Raw genomic sequence first — 16148 nt, 5'->3', positions numbered from 1 at the left:
AGGGGTCCCGGGTTCGATTCCCGGCCAGGGCACACAGGAGAAGCGTCCATCTGCTTCTCCACCCCTCCCCCTCTCCTTCCTCTCTGTCTCTCTCTTCCCCTCCCGCAGCGAGGCTCCATTGGAGCAAAGATGGCCCGGGCGCTGGGGATGGCTCCTTGGCCTCTGCCCCAGGTGCTGGAGTGGCTCTGGTCACAACAGAGCGACGCCCCGGAGGGGCAGAGCATCGCCCCCTGGTGGGCAGAGCGTCGACCCCTGGTGGGCGTGCCGGGTGGATCCCGGTCGGGTGCATGCGGGAGTCTGTCTGTCTCTCCCTGTTTCCAGCTTTGGAAAAATACAAAAAAAAAAAAAAAAAGCATCTCAGATGCTTCTTCAATGGGTAGTTTGTGGTCTGTGTTAGAGAAACTGATCTAAAGAGGTCACAGTCCAGTCCTCTTTTCCATTAACTGTTTTTCTTTCAGACACCATCAGGTTAAACACGGGATAACATTCCAGAGCAGGCTTTAGTCCAGCCATTGTCATATAGACGAAGAGATCTTGTCAACCACACCCTTCATCCTCACTGGACAAAAACTGTAAGACATGCTAAACGTATATATAAGACTTCTACTCAATGACCAGGTGACTTGGGGCATTATGTTGGGGGATTACAAACTATATACAGAACTGCACTCAGTAAAGACTAAGGTTGCAGTCAAGATGGCAATGTAGGTAAAAGCAGTGCTTGAATCCTCCCACAACCACCTCAAAATTACCATTAAACTCAGAACAATCATTTCTGAGAACTGCCTGAAATCCAGCTGAATGGAAGTCCTACAAGCAATGATATAAAGAAGAAGCCACACAGAGACTGGTAGGAGAGGTGCAGAGGCAGTACTGGCTGGTCTCACACATACATGTGGCAAATCCAAATCCAAGCGTTATCTTGGCCGCAGAGGTTCCCTTTGAGGATCAGGGGTCCCAGCTCCACACCAGGCCCCTCAACCCCACCCACAGTTTCCGTGCCAGGAAAAGAAGTCTTCATAACTTCTGGCTGTGAAAACCAGCAGGCACCGTGGCTGAGTGAGATAGAGGGGTGCTGGAGTTCCAGACAGCTCCTCTTAAAGGGCCCACACACGGACTTACTTGGATTCACTTGCTCTGAGCTTAGCACTGGGGCAGCAGCTGGAAAGACACCAGGGACATACGGGGCAGAACTGAATTGTCTGGCGTCAGGCGAGAGCGGGAAGAAGAGCTTTCTCTCAGATACAAGTGCTGGTAGAGGCCATGTTTCTTCTCTGAGTCTTCCCTAACATAGCCCTGAGGTGAGTGTCATATCTGAGTCTCCATCAACCTGGCTGTCACTGTTGGCCCCGCCCTGATTCCCTGAGACCCCGCCCCCACCCCACCTGCAGCTCCACCCGAACCATTTTCTAGGACTACCAGATTCACCCCGTAGTTAGGACATGCCGTGCCATTGTCAGGACCCGATTTTAGAAGAAAAGCATCCTTCTTTCCAGCCCCATACAAGCCTTTCTGCTTGGGATGCATCTCCATAGTGACAGAAAAGGATTAGGATCCTGGAATACTCATCAGGAATTGGAGCAAGGCCGAAAAAGAAAGAAGGAGCCATCGCGTGGAAACCCCAATAGGGTTTTCTCATCCCTGTGCTGTGTGTGGCATTTTATTGCCTCAATGATTGTTGCCCAGCCCCACAGGGCCCATGGTAGCACTAGGAACACCAAACAGTAGATGCCTTCCCCAAAGTCTGAATCTCAGCAACAAAAAGAATTGTCCCGATAAACATGATTTCCTCACTGCTATTACCACCACCTGTGCTGTCTGGGCAACTCCAGAGCTGTAAACAAAGAAGGCAAGGAGAAGAGCTTAAGAACTCATCCGCATGTTTCTCTGGCTATTGTTCTGGGATTGAGGAGAGAAAATTGAGGTTGAGGGGGCGGGCATAACAGGAGCAGGTGCTGTAGGTCTTGAACATCTGAGCCCAGAACTGTGAGTTCCTGTTCCAGTTCTCAGTGCTGGGACTCAAAGTTCTGCCTGTGAATAACTGATTGGAGGTGCAATTTATAATTTCTTGAAATTTTTGCATCTGACTTTTCCTTGGAGCATTTACAACAAAAATAATATAGAAGGTAAAGGCACAATAGAAACTCAGCAAATAAGAAACTGTCTGAATCTTGCTCTTTTTATTATTCTAGTGTTTTTGTATGTATGGACATGCATATCGCCCATGATTTTTAATAGTGTCTTAAGAAGAAATTGTAAGTTATCTTTGAGCCTCCTGGTAGTCTTTTTTCTTCTGTGTCTCTTTACTTCTTTTGTTTGTATTGGAAAAATGCCAGTTGGATTTTTTTAAGCATAATATAACTCTTCATTCATAAAACAAAAACATATTTAGAAACTCAAAAAGAAAAAAAAGATTATAAGTCATGCCCACCAACTCGGCACCTTCCTCGTTTGATTTTTAGCACTGACAGTATTTGAAATGACTTCCACTTTTTCCACCACAAACACAGTTTGTAGGTAATAACCAATGTTATAATAGTTCTCAATAAGCATCAGAGTTATGCTGCAGTGTCAGTATAAAGTACCACAGGATTTCAGAAAGAAGAAACAGCTGTCATCTCATATATTAAAATCAAGACTGGTACTATCTATAGAGTTCTGATTTTAATTCACAAGTGAATACCCAGAAACTTTATGGCTCAAGAAGATATGTTTTTGATCTGTTCATCCTTTCACCTATGAAATTTGTGACAGGCTTACTGGATTTGACCCCCAAAATCTACAAGTCTTCAAAATACAGAGCAGTTGAAAATGGAGTACTATATAATCCAACTCAGTTTCCACAAATATTGATCACGAGACTACAATAGTCTTTACAAATCCACACAGTTTATACTTGGATTTTTGATTTATAATTGATTTGGTTTCTCTCAAATAAAATTTTGAAATGCCTTCAAAATTCTTTAGTCATTTAATGTGAATAAGTCTTTTCAACTAAAGTAACTGCAGTTTATTAGAAAGTAGAAGAAAAATATGGTTATCATTTGTCACTAGATTCTAAGAATTCATGTCTTTATAGCAACAAAGATTTTTTTCCAGATGGCATATATTTCAATGCTCAATGTATTACCTCTAGCTCCAAATTCACCCCTTCTTTGTATCCTGTGATAATAAAGGTGAACTCCATAAATATTCTTCCCTGCCATCTGGTCCAGTCTTAGACTTTATCAGCAGAGGGTGCTGGAAGGACACTGAGCAGAAAGAGGTGCTCGCTTCAAGGGTCTCCTGCACAATCTGTGATTCCTTCAGCAGCTCTGGTGACCAGCAGCAAGTGGTCCCCTGCCAGCTTCCCCCAACACCATTTTTAGAAGCGCCATAACTGTGGCTCCTTTTGCCCAAACAATCTTTTAGAATGGTACAGCTTCACTGCTATGACAGTTGGAAACTTGGTGAGCCCTTTTGACACCTAATTTCACAGGAGGAAATCTGAAGCTCCGTTTGAGGACACGTCTTTACTGTGGCCACCCCCAAAACTGTTGAGTTGAAAAATACATCCCTTTGAAGATTAACAAATAGCGTATTTCAGTTATTTCTGTCTCTTTATCTCTGTAGCTTGTATTATATATTGTGACTTTCTTTAAGAGGATTCAGGATAAATACTTAGGAGTATTTTCAGAGTAGAATCATTCACATGCCACATAATTCCCTACACATATGGAACCCTGGTATCCTGGGTGTCTTAGGAACACATTAGTCTATGTTGTCTAACACCATAAAATTGAGGAGGCATAAAAAGGAACCCAAGTGTCTAGATCAAACAGATGACAGTGGAGGGTACAAAAAAAACCTGTAGTAATAAAAGCATTGTGATAATCTTTAAAAATTCAGAGAAGAAGAGAAGTGTCACTAAAGAAAGACAGATATCCTGATTTTCAAAAAAAGAGACATATTTCAAGAAATAGAACAGGTATTTTGATGTCAATTCTAGCAAGGATCTTTGAACAAATGTTATGAGACACTCTTGGGGAAAAAGTCAGTGGTCCCTAACATGTAGTAGCTTGCATTCTCTAAAACTGAGTCATGTTAAAATAAATTCATCTCCTTTGCTTATAATGTCATTAGATCACAATTATAGTAATGAAAAACAAACTAGCACTGTGCATTTTTATACGTATAAATGCATAATCTAGCACATAGATTGAAACAATTTATCATTTACTAGAGAATGAAGAAAGGAGAAAGAGTGGATTTTAATGACTTCAAACTCATAAATTTTATATATCTGATTAGAGTACTGAAAAATCTCAAAGGCAGCACTGACTAGCATGAAAAGCCTGAGTTTTGGAGTCACATGGACGCGGGTTTCAAATTCCAAATTCAAGCAAAGACCAGGTCAATTCAAATTCCAAATTCACCTGGTCTTTGCTTGAATAAGTATCAAACTCTCTCCGCTTCAACTTGCTAATCTATAAAATGGGAATGATATTGTTTGCTCCACAGAGTTGTTTTGATGCATGAAGAGGTCATTTATTACCAGTATATAGCATAGTATCTAGCATACAGCAGGGACTTTATAGTGTTGTGACTCTTATTTGGGGCTATATTGGTAGAAAGAGATCTCCTTTTCCAATGAATAAACAGCCTCACTAAAATGTATGAGACATATTACTTTGTAATTTCTACATACTGTATTTGAAACGGAACATTTAAAAAATCAGAGCATGTTCAAAGAAGGGCAACCAAAATGTTGAATTTAATAAGCAACTTTTTCTGTGTTCCAGATTTGGCATGGGTGTTGGGATGAGAAACATAACTTATACTTAAATATGTGTTATCTCTAGAAACACAGAGATGAGGTGGCACTACATACGGGCACTTAAATTGTAGAGGAATGAGCATTACACAAAAAGAAATATCCCGTAATCCAAGAAATATTCCTGTCAAAAGGAATAGTACACTTATAGAAGTCAGTGTATTTAGGAGGACACAAATACTTGGAATAAACAGAGGACAGGGTGTGCAGAAGAGAGGTCAAGTTTGAAGGAAAGATGGGGTTCTTTTCATTTCATGAAGGGCTTCCTCAAATGCCAAGCTTGAGAGTTTGGGCTTGACCCTAGAGGCAATGTAGAGTCACTGGAGAGTTTCAATCTAGGGACCAGATTTGATTTTTAGAAAGGCCACAGTGTGGTTGCAGTGTGGAGATGGCCTGAGGCGTCTACGACTGGAAGTAGAAGATGAGTTAGGTGACAGGGATCACTTACTGAGTAATGGGGAACAGTGGCTTCAGGAGTGAAGATACTCAAGATATATCCAAGTAAAGGGGAAGGGAGATAGTGAAGACAATATCAAGATTTTTGTTTGGATGTTCAAGTTTCTAATGCCCAAATGAAGAATGCAGAATTTTGGTAAGAAAAATGGCTATACTTCAGATATGGAAATGCTGAATTTGAGGTACTTATTGAAAATTCCAGGACACATCTATATACACAGGACTAAGGTTTAGGGGACAAGTCAAGAATAATGTCATTCCTGAGGCTATTGATAAGAAAGTTCTAGATATGGATAAAACATTTCAGGGAAAGTATGTGAACACAATGAAAAGCTAAAGATAAAGGATTGAAGAACATTAGGGTACCCAGATGAAGAGACCTTTACATACAGACTGAAAAGAAAACTTCACATGAAAAAGAGAAAAAGTGAAAGAGAAGGTCAAATACACCAAGGCAGGAGCGAACTTCAAGAAGTTGAAGTGGATAATGGCATGAAATACTGCAGAAGTCCAAGATGACAAAATTAAAGATTGTGTATTGGATTTAGCAATTACAAGGTTGTTGTGATGGAATAAAACTATATAAAAAGATAACTATAAATTGCAATGTGCTGGATATGTATTAGTAGTAGGATTCAATAAGTATTAGAATATTAATAATTAAAGCTTCCTGGAAGAGGAATGAACTGTGAATTCTCTGATACAGGAAGTGTTCAGACAAAGGTTGACCTCTTATTAAAAGGGTACAGTCAAGAGAGGTTTCCTGCTTAAGCAGAAAGCTAACTAGATGTCCTTGAAGAGCCATTGTAACTCAGAAAGTCTATGGAACCCAAATAACCTGCCTAATGCAGAACTCAGGAATAGAAAAGCAAAAAGTTGAATAATTAGGACTCTCCCAAGAGATCAAAATAAAATATGCGACTGATAGTGTAAGAATGACTGTACCTCTAGGAGAACATCTATTACAGATCTTAGATCCAACACAGGAAAATAGAAATACGATCCTCCGGGGCCTATGAATAATGCAGAATTCTTTTGAAATAACTTTCAATCATCTTTAAGATTTGCGTTATTTTTGCTCTTTTCTGGAAAAGATATTCAAGTACCGGACATTGTTTTGTTGTGTTCATTTACTGTTTTCGATGTTCTACTTGACACTCTCGCCGCTATCTGCTGCACAGTGAAAATATATGCAGGAGTCCTCCCTTACCCACACTTTCGCTTTCAGTGGTTTCAGATACTTGCAGTCAACTATGGTCCAAAAATACTAAATGAGAAATTTCAGAAATAAGCAATAAGATTGGATTGCAGCCATTCTGAGTAGCATGATGAAATCTCATGCCACCTGGCTCAGTCCTGCCCAGGACGTGAATCATCCCTTTGTTCAGTGTTTGCACACTGTACACACCATCGGCTCCTTGGTCACTTAGTAACCATCTCAGTTATCAGCTCTATTGGCATGCTATCTCAGTGCTTGTGTTCAAGTAACCCTCATTTTACTTAAAAGTGACCCCAAAATGTAAGAGTAGTGATGCAATTAAGATATGCTAAAGAGAAGCTGTAAAGTATTCCCTTTAAGTGAAAAGGTGAAAGTTTTCCACTTAAGGAAAGAAAACACATTGTATGCTGAGGTTGCCAAGATCTATGCTGAGAACGCATCTTCCATCTATGAAATTGTGAAAGAAAAAGAAATTTGTGCTGGTTTGCTGAGAGAGGCCACATGCACATAACTTTTATTATAGTACATTGCTATAATTATTCTATTATATTAGTATTATCATTATTGGTAATCTCTTACTGTTTCTAATTTATAAATTAAACTTTATCATATCTATGTATATATAGAAAAAGGATAGTAGATATAGGGTTCAGTTCTATCCATGATTTCAGGCATTAAGTGGGAGTTTTGGAGTATATTCCCCAAGGATAAGCAGGGACCACTATATATATAATTAGAGACTCTTTTCCCCTAAATTAGAAGTGTTATAGTTGCTCAGACCTGAGTTCCAAATGAATCTTTGTATCTCTTCTCTTAAGTATGCATTAGGATTATAGTTAATCAATTTAATGAAAGCATTTGTTAACAAAAAGAGGCTAATCAACTTGACATTTAGAGGCGAAATTCAAGTTCTAAATTTACTTTATTTCTCCAAAGGGAATACAGAGAAAAGAGGCAAATGCAGATCATATATAAAAATCCTTATAAGTAATATTAATTTGGGAGCACCACTGAGAAAGCCACCTTCACTGCTTTGGGCCACCTGCCTCCCACACATAACATACACAGGGCGGAAGACTACCTACTAATCAAAACCCATCTCAACTTTCATTACAGCGATGTGAATTTTTGCAGTTCCTTACAGATGATGGTAAGAGGTTCCTCCCTCAATATTTAAGCCTTTAGGAAGAATATGTAAATAAGATTTAAGTCCATTCATCTTTTTATTTCTCACCACTTTTTTTATTAGCTCTATCAAAAGGCTGTGTAATTCTGAGGTATACAGCACTTTTCATAAGCACTGTAGTTCCTTAAGCCACATAAATGAAGAGGGCAATTCAACCTCAAGAAAATAAAGACAGCAACTCAAACTCAAGAAAATTAAGATGGCAACTCAAACTCAAGAGAATCTGAGCCTTGGTCGGTTGGCTCAGTGGTAGAGTGTTGGCCTGGTGTGTGGATGTACTGGGTTTGATTCCCAGTCAGGGCACACAGGAGAAGGGACCATCTGCTTCTCCATCCCTTTCCCTTCTCTCTTTCTCTCTCTCTCTCTTCTCCTCCCACAGCCTTGGCTCAGTTGGTTTGAGTGCATTGGCCCCAGGCCCGGAGGATGACCCGTGGAGCCTCTGTCAGTTGTTAAAAATAGCTTTGTTGCGAGGCTAGCCCCAGATGGGCAGAGCGTCGGCCCCAGACCAGGGTTGCCAGGTGGATCCCGGTCACGGCACATGTGGGACTCTGTCTATCTTCCCTCCTCTCACTTGTAAAAGAAGAAAAAATAAAGAAAAGAAGAAAGTTGACTCAAAGTCAAGCAGTTGTAGAGTTGTTTTACCCCTACATGCTCAAGTATGCATCTCTGAAAAGTACAGACATTTTCTTACATCATCATAATGCCATTAACATGCTTAAGAAAAACTATTGATAATTCCCTGGTACTATTCAATAACCAGCTCATATCAGAAATTCCGTGTTTCAAAATTTATTTCTTACAATTGGTTTGTTCACACTCTGATTCTAACAGCTTCATATGTCGCAGTTGGTTGTTATGCTTCTTATGTCTCTTTGACCCTAAAGTGGTTATCACCACTTTCTTAATTTTTCTTTATGCCACTGACCTGTTAAAGAAATCAGGTCAGCCATCCTATAGAATGGCCCACATTCGAAATTTGTCTTCTTATTTCTTTGAAGTGTTACCAGAAAGTCATTTAAATGTGGATTCTTTTGCTATCTTTGCAAATTCCTTTATATCTTTATTTGCCAGGAACTTTAAAATCCTTTGTATATAGTGGTGGAAGCCACAATTAGAATTCTCAGGAGCGGGGGTTTCCAAAACTTGTCTGAAAATCTGTCCATTGCAACAGTCTCCCAATTTGTCTCATTTATTCTTTTTGTCCTCCCTTCATCCCACCCCCAATTCCTCTCTTCCCAAGACATCCAGCATGATTCTTTAAATGGAAGTCAGACTCTTGTGTCCCCAAACTTCTCCAATAGTGACACTTGGAATAAAAGCTAAAGGTCTTCCCATGACCCACCTGACTCCAAATGATCTGGTCTCTGCCCACCTGTCCAACTTCATCAAACACTGCCACCTGCCCCACCCCCTTGCTTAATACACCTTCTTTTGGCCCCTCAAACACATAGAAAATTGTTTAAGCTCTAAGCCTCTGCCATTGTTTATTGATTTTACCCAGAATGCCTTTCCTTCAGACAACTGCATGGTGCTCTGTTTACCATCACTCACGTCTCAGCTCAAAGATATCTTCAGCGCGCAGGACCTGGGTTGTCCAAACCAAACAAGCCACCCCCCCCCCACACACACACACTCACAACTTGTTTTAGAATTTCCCTTACTTATTTTCATTATAGTACTTATCACATCTGTAACTGTCAAATTATTCATTTGTATACTGGATTATCTCTAATGAATTCATTTGTTTACCTAAGACTTCGCATGAGCTGATATTTCTTATGTATTAATTTGCTTGTTTATTGCCTGTCACTTTTTATTTGGATGTAAGCACCAGAAGAGCGGGGAACATCCCTGCCTTGTATCTCTAGTACCTAGGACTGTGCCCGGCACACACTAATTGTTCAATAAAGTTTGCTAAATAAATGAATGCCAAAAAGTAGCTTGACTGCTTATATACAAGATAGCTTCCTAGTCTGCAATCTCTAGGTGATTTTTTACATTAGGTTAAAAATTGCTATTGAGTATATGCTGTAAGAAGATCTAAGAGAACTTCAAACTTTATATTTCTTAAATATCAGAATTAAATAATATTTCTTATATTTTCTAACCATATATTGGAGGAAAGAAAAACAATATTCTCTATCTTTGTAACCACCTATTTCTTATGTCTAGTAAATAAGCCAACAACAAAATGACTTACTTTTTTTCATTGCTCCAAAGCTAATATGCTTTCATTATTTTATAAAAAGAGAAATCTATATGCATTATTGTACATTCACTTAATTGATTTTTCACATGCAGGCACCATTATAACACAGCTGAATGTTTGCAGTACAATCATTATGCAATTTATATATCAAGATAGAGGACATAATTTATTCAGAATTATCCTTGGTAATTATTATCGAGCACTTTAATTTTCGATATGTAAAGGCAAGTGTGTTCTCTGGATCCAACAAAGGAAAAATACTCACTAACAGAGTAAATTAACATAATGGACTCTATGAATTAAGCTAATGACTTGTTTCTCAGTTGGCAACACAAAAACCAATGAAACATAACAGATTAGAAAATTACCACCTTCCTCACCGTTGACTGACAAAATCACAAGCACAATTCTGTACTTACTTCCATCAGCAACTTGAATCCTTCTCTTTTCTTGATTTCTTCTACTAGGTACCTGAAAAAAAAAGTCACAATTATATTTATAATCTGAAATCTAAAAATTTCATGAACATGACTGACATATGACAAAATTGTTATTTCGACAGCAGAGACAAGGCTTAGATATAAGTGAGGGTACAAGTTTAGACATAGGTATGGATTTTATTTTTTTTGTATTTTTCTGAAGCTGGAAACAGGGAGAGACAGTCAGACTCCCGCATGCGCCCGACCAGGATCCACCCGGCACGCCCACCAGGGGGGGGCGCTCTGCCCACCAGGGGGCGATGCTCTGCCCCTCCGGGGGCGTCCGGGGCCCGACCAGGATCCACCCGGCACGCCCACCAGGGGGGGCGCTCTGCCCACCAGGGGGCGATGCTCTGCCCCTCTGGGGGCGTCGTTTTGCCGCGACCAGAGCCACACTCTAGCGCCTGGGGCAGAGGCCAAGGAGCCATCCCCAGCACCCGGGCCATCTTTGCTCCAATGGAGCCTTGGCTGCGGGAGGGGAAGAGAGAGACAGAGAGGAAGGAGGGGGTGGAGGGTGGAGAAGCAAATGGTCGCTTCTCCTATGTGCCCTGGCCGGGAATCGAACCCGGGTCCCCCGCACGCCAGGCCGACACTCTACCACTGAGCCAACCGGCCAGGGCCTAGACATAGGTATGGATTTTGACAGATAATCCTGAACCTACTGCAATCCCATGGGGCCTGAGTAAAAAGATACATTTTTTTTTTGATGAGGTGATGTCTATCTTATTGGCATCAGGCTTTAACCTCACTGGGAAATCCACACAAAGTGGATTGGGTATAGATCATTGAACATGTGGGCTTCACATTCACATTCTAGCTGGGCATTTAGCATAGGTACCTAAATTACCTAGCTGGCTTGGGGAGAAAAAAGAGTTTTTGGTGTGGAGTCCTGCTTGTGATTTCATTCAAGATCAAGAGAGTTCAGCGTTATCTTTTCCAAGGCCAGGACAGAGGGAAGAAAAAATGATTATTGGTGTCATGTTCAAATAAGTAGGTTGAAGTCATTAGTAAAATCTCTATGAAGTCACCCTGCTGGATAGCTCAGCTGGGTAGAGCATCATCCCAAAGCGCAAAGGTTGCTGGTTCAATCCCCGGTCAGGACACATACAGGAGCAGCTCAATGTTCTGATCTCATTCTCTCCCTTCCTCTGTCGCTGAATAAATAAAAAATTAAAAATAAATAAATAAAATGTCAATGAAGTCATTTTGTATGTCAGGGGAAAGTGAATTATCATGTCATAAGAAAAGGGCACAGATACATGAGATATGGAATATGATCTAGAAGAGACTAAAATGACATTGAGAATATAAAGTAAATTAACATTGACACCTCTCCCCAGGATTGATTATTGTCTATATAAAAAGAGAAGCTTCCTAAAATGGTTGGCCTTGAAAACTAGTGATGTGGTTAGGAGCCTTGAAAAGTTTGTCACACTTGACTCAATATTTCAAATTTGGGGATCAAATGTAAGGAAAGGATCAAAAGTGCTGAAAAAATGTACTTGCTAGGGTATTTATTATGATTTTATATGGCAAAAATAAAAGAAGAAGAAAACAGGAAGGAAGGAAAGAAGGAAGGAAGGAAGGAAGGAAGGAAGGAAGGAAGGAAGGAAGGAAGGAAGGAAGGAAGGGAAATTGCACCCAGAAATGAAGACTGGCTTTGAAAACTATGGTCCAGTCATATGGAATTATGGTACAGCTATGTGAACTATGATCCTGTACCTACATTGCATACATTTAATTAATATTTAAGGACAACAACAACAAAAAATGTTCTTTCTGGCCCTCAATTTCCTTACCTGTAGAACTGAAATAACAAAATTTGTTTTTATAGTCTCAAAAGGTTGTTGTAAAAAATTTTTAAATCATACATTAAAAAATTGTGATGTACTCAAACTGTCAAATGGTGGTGGCTATTATCATTATGTTTAGTTGTTAATGGCTTTTCTAGAATGTGAATATGGAATACATCAGTTACCAGGACTCAGTTCTTTTTCCCCAAACTTGTTTAAATAGTTTTTCACATAAGATTAAATATCAGTATTTAGCAAATAAGTTATGTCATCTTTGAATTCTACAAAATCTTATAAAATTCTATCATTATTAACGAGATAATACAGATCCCTTATTTTGAGTAATAATGTTGTGATCAGATATACACACATGTGTGCACACTCAAAGTATTTGATGCTTTACACACTCCTTTCCCTGAATATTTTTTAAGGAGATGTTATGTAACTATAAAGTTTTGAACTTTAGCACACTGCCTAACTTTTGCTAAAAGCAAATCCAATGGTTAATAAGTATCAGAAAAGATGCTCTAGATCACTGGTGATCAAAGAAGTGCAAAGTAAAACAGTACTGAACCATGTAGCCCATGTGATACTGAAAACAAATTTTAACAGTGATAATGCCTAGTGCTAATGAAAATGTGACAGAGGCTGCTACAAACCTGTTAAAGTTAATAATAGTCATATCTTCTGCCTGACCTGTGGTGGCGCAGTGGATAAAGCCTTGACCTGGAATGCTGAGGTCGCTGGTTTGAAACCCTGGGCTTGCCTGGTCAAGGCACATATGGGAGTTGATGCTTCCAGCTCCTCCCCCCTTCTCTCTCTCTCTCTTTCTCTCTCTCTCTCCCTCTCTCTCTCCTCTCTAAAATGAATAAATAAAAAAAATAAAAAAAATAATAGTCATATCTTCTGATGCAGCAAACCACTTTTGATATGCTGATCTAACAGGGATAAAATCATCACTACTAAAAATGCATATATATATATACACACACACACACACATATATATATATATATATATATATATATACACACACACATTGTTGTATCTAAGTCTATGTGTGTATATAGACCATACAAAATAACTAGAAATAAGTTTAATATTCAGAAAAGGGCAAATGGTAAAACAAAATGTATCACAGCAAATTGATGTAAGATGATACAACTATTAAAAATGGATTATGCCTTGACCAGGTGGTGTTGCAGCGGATAGAGCATTGAATTGTGACATGGAGGACTCAGGTTCAAAGCCCCGAGGTTGCCGGCTTGAGTGCAGGCTCATCTGCATTGAGCAGGGGCTCACCAGTTTGAGTGTGAGGTCACTGGCTTAAGCATGAGGTATAGACATGACCCCCGTGGTCTCTGGCTTGGCCCAAGGTTGCTGGCTTGAGCAAGGGGTCACTCGCTCTGCTGTAGCCCCCCCTTCTCTGGTCAAGGCACATATGAGAAAGCAATCAATGAACAACTAAGGAGACTAAGGAGCCACAATGAAGAATTGATGCTTCTCATCTCTCTCCCTTCCTGTCTGTCTGAAGGATACACAATACATTGTTAATATTAACCTAAAAAATGGGATGCAACAGGGGAGGTAGAAATGATTAACTCTGTATTTCTTCACAAAGTTTCATAGATATGGTTGCTCGTGTGGATTTTGGAAAGGTACTTGATAAGAGATAAAATGTAAAGCATAAAACAAAACAGGCATATGCAAGCTTTAGACAAGAAAAGCCGGTGAACCATACTTTTTCTCATCTTTGTGGACAAAAATGTATAGACAATCGCTAACTCAAAAGTCGATGCCATCATGACCTCATCCCGAGGAAGTCTGTCCTAATCCTGGATGCACTAAGGCTGTAAAAGAGCTGTGCATCTCCAGAAATCCTCAGAATGACTGCAGGAGATTCTAGTTGTGTCGCTAACCAACTTCATAAACAAGCAAATTTCTCAGCCTCCCCGAGCCTGACTCAGTTTCCTAACGCAAGTAATGAAGATGGGAAACTAGATTGGTAAAACCCTTCCCTATCCGATTATGACTATGAAACTTACACACATTACTTATAGTCTAAATTTAAACTATTTCTGTCAAACTCGCTAAAGCTGCTCCTGGGAGAAGGGCATCCTAAAACAGAGCTGAATCATTGCAGTTAAAACTCTGCTTTTCTTTCTTTTTTTTGTATTTTTCTGAAGTGAGAAGTGGGGAGGCAGAGAGACAGACTCCCACATGCGCCCAACCAGGATCCACCCAGCATGCTCACTAGAGGGCGATGCTCTGCCCATCTGGGGCATTGCTCTGTTGCAACTGGAGCCATTCTAGCACCTGAGGTGGAGGCCATGGAGCCATCCTCAGCACCCAGGCCAACTTTGCTCCAATGGAGCCTTCGCTGTAGGAGGGGAAGATAGAAATAGAGAGAAAGGAGAGGGGGAAGGGTGGAGAAGCAGATGGGTGCTTCTCCTGTGTGCCCTGGCCGGGAATTGAACCTGGGACATCCACACACCAGGCCAATGCTCTACCACTGAGCCAACTGGCCAGGGCTAAAACTTTGCTTTTTGCTAAGCATCAGGGTCAATGTCCCCACTGCAGTCACTCTGAGAGCCTATAAAGCCCAGTATCACACTCCACTCTGTTGAGAATAGAGGTGATTTTGGTGAAGAGTTGCCATTATGATGAGAATAGAAGGCTTACTCCAGAGTTCCCAAACCATGCTCCATGACACATCATGTCAATAGTTTTCCCACATAAAAGGGTTTCATTGCCAATAAATTTAAACAATGATGGCCATATCAGTTAGATGGGTGTTGTCTACAATTAGAAATATAGTTGGCTCAATGTATAAGGACATTTTATATTGAGCTGGTTGGATAGTTCAATACTGCCATCAACAACTAGGCATTTCCTATCATTTTGGCCTGCCCAGCGCTCAGTTTGTGACTTCTCTCATGTCCAACGAGAGGTCTGCCAAAGCTCCACACATCACATCCTTATACAACAGGGTCCCAGAAAGAGAGAGAAAGGGCTGGCACAAAAGCATTTTCTCTATTTAGGTAAGACACTTTTCCTCAAATAAATTAAAAAAAAAAAAAAAAGGAATATTTTCCCCAGATGCCTTCCCAGAGTTCTTCCTCTATCTCATTGACTGAAGCTGAGTCATACATATATCCATCTGGAAACTAATTGTTGGCAATTGGGGATTGGCTTGGACCCATGTTCCTGCTGGAATACCACTACCCAAACAAAATCAAGGTTCCGTTGGCACGGAAAAGGGGAGAGAGGTTGTTGGGTGCACAATGAACAGTGTCTGCATACTGGTTAAAGCAAAGTTAAAAATGTTGCTACATTACAAACCCCCCTCAGAGCCTTGATTGTGCTGATGAGCACGGAATGTCCAAGAGAGGAATAATACAGTAGTTAGCATTTCCCAAGCATATATGACCAAGAAAACATTTTTTTTTTGGAAGAACATTTAATACGATGTTCTAGAAGTATGTTATCCCACAGAGCACAGTTTCCAAAATGCTTGTTTAGAAGTGCCTCTTCTACAGAACCCCGTACCTTTAAAAAAATAAATAAATAAATGCTTAAATAAAACGAGTTCTGGGAGGGAATCAAAATAAGGTTTTGAGTCACTTCTGCTTACATTCATAGGAATGATTTATTCTTCACAACTTTTCAATATATGGAAACAGCCTGGAGATGGAATACATTTTTTAAAAAACTATTCTTATCTGATGCCATCCAGGATAAAAAAGATGCACATTGACTTTCGGGATACAATGCAGGAACTATAAACCACTTCTACCAAAAAGCATCCAGGCAAATCGGTTCAAAAAGCAACAGTAGCTTCATAAAACTCATCACCGTCCTTCTCACTTAGCTTAGCAAAAAAAAAAAAAAAAAAAAGAGCGAAGAGAGAAAAAAATACATCAGCAGGAGTTTTCACCAAACCTACTGGGTAAAAAGCTCATTATATTAAGACTCTGGCTTGATTTTGAAATA

General features: G+C 40.0%; 1 protein-coding gene across 2 annotated transcripts in view; it reads right to left on the bottom strand.

Annotated features, from left to right (window-relative positions):
* Window positions 1-16148, bottom strand: part of GADL1 (glutamate decarboxylase like 1) — a 186774-nt gene that overhangs the window by 63008 nt on the left and 107618 nt on the right. For both annotated transcript variants that reach the window (XM_066350801.1, XM_066350802.1), the window contains exon 13: window positions 10303-10354. In XM_066350801.1, coding sequence (XP_066206898.1) covers window positions 10303-10354 — 52 coding nt within the window. The remainder of the gene's footprint in view (window positions 1-10302; window positions 10355-16148) is intronic.

This window comes from Saccopteryx leptura, chromosome 10, assembly GCF_036850995.1.
Source record: "Saccopteryx leptura isolate mSacLep1 chromosome 10, mSacLep1_pri_phased_curated, whole genome shotgun sequence".
NCBI classification, from domain to species: Eukaryota; Metazoa; Chordata; class Mammalia; order Chiroptera; family Emballonuridae; genus Saccopteryx; species Saccopteryx leptura.
Note: the sequence above shows the minus strand (reverse complement) of the source record. Positions and strands in the feature narration are given on the sequence as shown.